Source organism: Elephantulus edwardii, unplaced genomic scaffold (genome assembly GCF_000299155.1).
Source record: "Elephantulus edwardii isolate Elephantulus edwardi_28Jun2011 unplaced genomic scaffold, EleEdw1.0 scaffold00018, whole genome shotgun sequence".
Taxonomy (NCBI): domain Eukaryota; kingdom Metazoa; phylum Chordata; class Mammalia; order Macroscelidea; family Macroscelididae; genus Elephantulus; species Elephantulus edwardii.
Window position 1 is genome coordinate 6,674,485 of NW_006399768.1, and position 3,866 is coordinate 6,678,350.

The 3,866-nt window shown below is 30.3% G+C and overlaps 1 protein-coding gene across 1 annotated transcript in view; it reads left to right on the plus strand.

Moving 5' to 3' along the window:
- The window catches only part of CEP44 (centrosomal protein 44kDa), a 38,519-nt gene extending 34,979 nt beyond the window's left edge, over positions 1 to 3,540 (plus strand). The window contains exons 5-8 of the mRNA XM_006882268.1: positions 851 to 1,006; positions 2,187 to 2,393; positions 3,094 to 3,169; positions 3,506 to 3,540. Of these exons, the coding sequence (XP_006882330.1) occupies positions 851 to 1,006; positions 2,187 to 2,393; positions 3,094 to 3,169; positions 3,506 to 3,540 (474 nt within the window). The remainder of the gene's footprint in view (positions 1 to 850; positions 1,007 to 2,186; positions 2,394 to 3,093; positions 3,170 to 3,505) is intronic.
- Positions 3,541 to 3,866: the final 326 nt, after the last annotated feature.

Consider the following 3,866-nt stretch of genomic DNA (forward strand, 5'->3'; position numbering starts at 1 on the left):
ACAGCATATCTTAAGCTCAAGGAACTGAAGAAAAAATTCAAACCTCAAGTTGCTATAATCAAGGATGCTTTCGGCAGAATGTTAAATGATCCAGTAAGTATTAAAAGAAGATGGAAATAATATACTGAGTCACTGTATCGAAAGGAATTGGAAGACACAGAAGAATTTCATAAAACAACTTATGAGCAAGAGCCTATGGTGATTAAAGAAGAAGTTCAGGCTGCTTTGAAGGAAATGGCAAAAAATAAGGCTCCAGGAATAGATAGTATACCAATTTTGCTTATTATGGAAAATTTCAAGCATTGCAAAAGTACCATCACTGAGTTTCAATAACTTATCAACTTGTTAGTCATTATGTTTCATCTTACTTTGACTACTTCCCTAATAATTACTGTTTCATGTAAAACTTGTTAACATTTTGAAATAGTCTACGTTATTAAATAATATTAAAATGATAAAGTTTTTAAACATTGTAGCTGTGATTTTATTGTTAAACTAAAATGAAACCAGTTGGTTGCCATTGAGTTAGTTTTGTGTCATTGAAACTCTCTCTTCATTTTGTGAGTCTGTACTTCTTTAAAGCAAGAGACTACCCATAGTTCTTCCTCAGAGCTACTGGTTCATTTGAACTTCAGACATTTGGATTAGCAGCAATATACATTATGTCCTATGCCACCAGAGTTCCTTCATAGCAGTAGCTTACAAAAGCTCCTTCATAATATTATGCCATATGCCTAATTTAAACCTTGATGAATCTTGAAGGTGTATCGTTTCTGAAAGTACTACTTGTATTTAAAATAATAACGTAAGAAAACACTGAAAAACTTCTTACATGTGTTTTTCTATGCAGAAAAAAGCTGTAGTGATTCGTCACTTGTATAATGAAAATAGTGCTGTCATTCCTGAAGATACATTAAATACAGTAACAGATATTAATGAAGCATTTGATGTACCTCACATCAACACTACTGAAATAAATGCCCCTGAAGTCAAGTCAGAGCAACAAGTAAGAATATTGAACTTGAGTTCTTCTCATCTTTCAGCTGTTGTGACTAATACGGCAATGAACATTGGTGCACACTTTGAAAAAAAAAAGAATATTTTATTTCTTGAACAGATGCCATTATTTCCCACTTGTAATTATTCTGCCCTCTAAACTTCAGAATGTTTCTAGCTCTCTTATTTATTAAAAAACATTACTCATTTTTATTAGTCAACGTTCAGTAACTATTCTTTATAATTCTTTATAATCCTTTGCTGCTTAGATTTACATACTGGGTAATGCGGAAGTTAAGTGTGAAGTAATGCTTGACTGTAGAGAATTTACAGTCTAGTGGGAAATAGTTTATCTATACTACTTTATGAGATTGGTATATCACCTGCCTTTAAGCCTCCTGCCTCTCTTTTTAAATCCTTGTTGTCTTTTTTGGTCTTTGTTAAAACACCACTTCTATTTTTTAAAATTTTTATTATTATTATTAATTTTAATGACAATTAAACACATTAAAGTTAATCTTTATTACTACAATCCCCATCAAAGTGTTTACTGTGTAGAGCTTCTTTTAAACCTTTTTTCTTTCTCCTTGTCACTTTTGTGTGTCTCACTGCACAGTTGGCATTTCTAAAAATGATCAGGTAGCTGTCGGACTTATTTCCTGTTAGAGTACAAACTCAGTTATTTCAGTGAATTAATTATGAGGTTTCTCGGGTCATTTTCTTTAATTTTGTGCTGGGTATCATTATAAGATGCTATTTAGAACCAGTTTTATTTTATCACTTATAATACTGTTTGAAAAGCTTTTGCAAACTCATTTAATGCCCACAGAAACCATATGAAGTAGGTAATATTATTATCAAAGTCATACAGTGTTGATAACTAATTCAATCACCCAAGTAGTCTGCTTCCATTACTCCTAACTACCATGCCATGCCATACTGCCTAACTAAGATAATGACCACGGCATTGGAATAAATGAAGGGAAAGACAATCTGAAAGGAATGAATGGTTAGAAACTATGTTTGACAACAGTCTGTAAGAAGACAAGCATTACCACATGAATTGGGGTAGGGAAAGGGAGAGAAAAAAATGTGTGTATGAATGATTGAAAACAAAACAAATGCAAAGGAAATGGTTTGGAGGAATTTCAAATTGTATAATAATATTTTAATGTTTCTGTTTATTGTAGGATATGAAATGTAATCCTGAAATTATTGCACTACAGACTATGATTGCTGAATGTCAAGAAAAACTCGAGAAACTTAGTTGCTTAGAGAGTAGGATAGAATATTTAGAAGAAAAAATGAAAGGCAAAGTGATGATAAATGAAAAGATCTGGACTAATCTTCTAAGTCGTATTACTCTTCTTGAAACAGAAATGCTTTTGTCGAAAAAGGTATTTTATTCATATTTCTTAGTGTATTTTCAGTATCATAAAGTATTTCCTTTATTCATTAGTATGTGTGTACTATTCTGGAATTACTAAATAAAAGAACATGTAAGAATGGGAGAATATTTAGTTAAAATGAAGGCTTGATTATACAAAACCTGTTTTGCTGTTATATTTGTTGTGGCTGTTATTTTCATTTTATAAAATAATATGACAAGCTTATAAACTGAGCATTTACAGCTACCTACTAATACTTACTTGAAGTACTTAAGAGGTAAGACTATTTGGTATGGTTTATGAAAAGCTTGAGATTATTATTATATTTTCATATCCTTTGTTAGGAAGAAGTAATACTGGCTGAGGAGGAAAAATTAAAGTTGTAACTTTTATTTCCTGTTCCTACTTAATTTAGCTATATTATGAATTATGTAGAAATTTTTTTCCCCTTACATTATTGGATTTGTGTATGTATTCAAGATTTCATTATCTAGTCTACTTTGCTATATAAAGCAAAGTTAGCAGACTCAGGAACTTACTATTTGAAACCATATTTAAGTGATTCTCATGTATAGGAATAATTAATTATGTATTGCTTTACAAATAAAAATTAAATAATTATTATGCATCTTTATACTTTTGTTTGGCAGTAAACATATTAAATGATATTTCTCTTATTTTATTCTAAATACTAAACTATTTTATTGAGACTGATGAATATGAACAGTTTAATGAAATGAATGAAGACCCTATTTCTGGTAGGCACGTGGATCATCTGAATCCTGGTAAGTTCTTATAATATTTTATTGGTGCTATCATAGGAATTTACAAAGAATTTCTTTTCATACCTATTTTATAATTGTCATATTCTCAAGCCTAGTTTTTGGTGGGAATTGCAAATCTTTTAATAATAATTCAAATTGGCAGACTGCAGAAACCAATGAGAGATTAAGAAAACCAGCCTTACATAGAGTAGTTGGATCAATTACAGTGTACAATGTTAGGACCCTTTTAGAGATCTTTTACGCTTTTAATCACTCAGTGCTCTAGAATAAAAAAAGTAAACATCCAAAGTTTCTAGTTTAAATTTAAGTAATAATTTTCCTCTTTAAAAACATTAGACTTAAGAGAAAACAAGTTTGTCATCAACCTGTAAAGCATAAATATCTTACACTTTGTAAACAAAACACAGTTTGCTGGTGTTGATAACGTGAACAAATCTGAAATTAGGTCAGGTATCGTCTCAATATCACTTGATTTTTTTTCTCCCTTCCCTTCCCACCCCTTCCATTCCTACAAAGGTCTGACTGAATTCTGCCTTGTATCTGCCTTTAAACCATTGGAAGAATAATATGTTAATATTTTAAATCTCTAAATATTTAGTATCACTAAATCTTTCAACAACTTTATGTAATAATTTAATAGTAATAATGCAATTATAAACATATAATTATAACAATTATAAACTGTCACTGTCTCTGA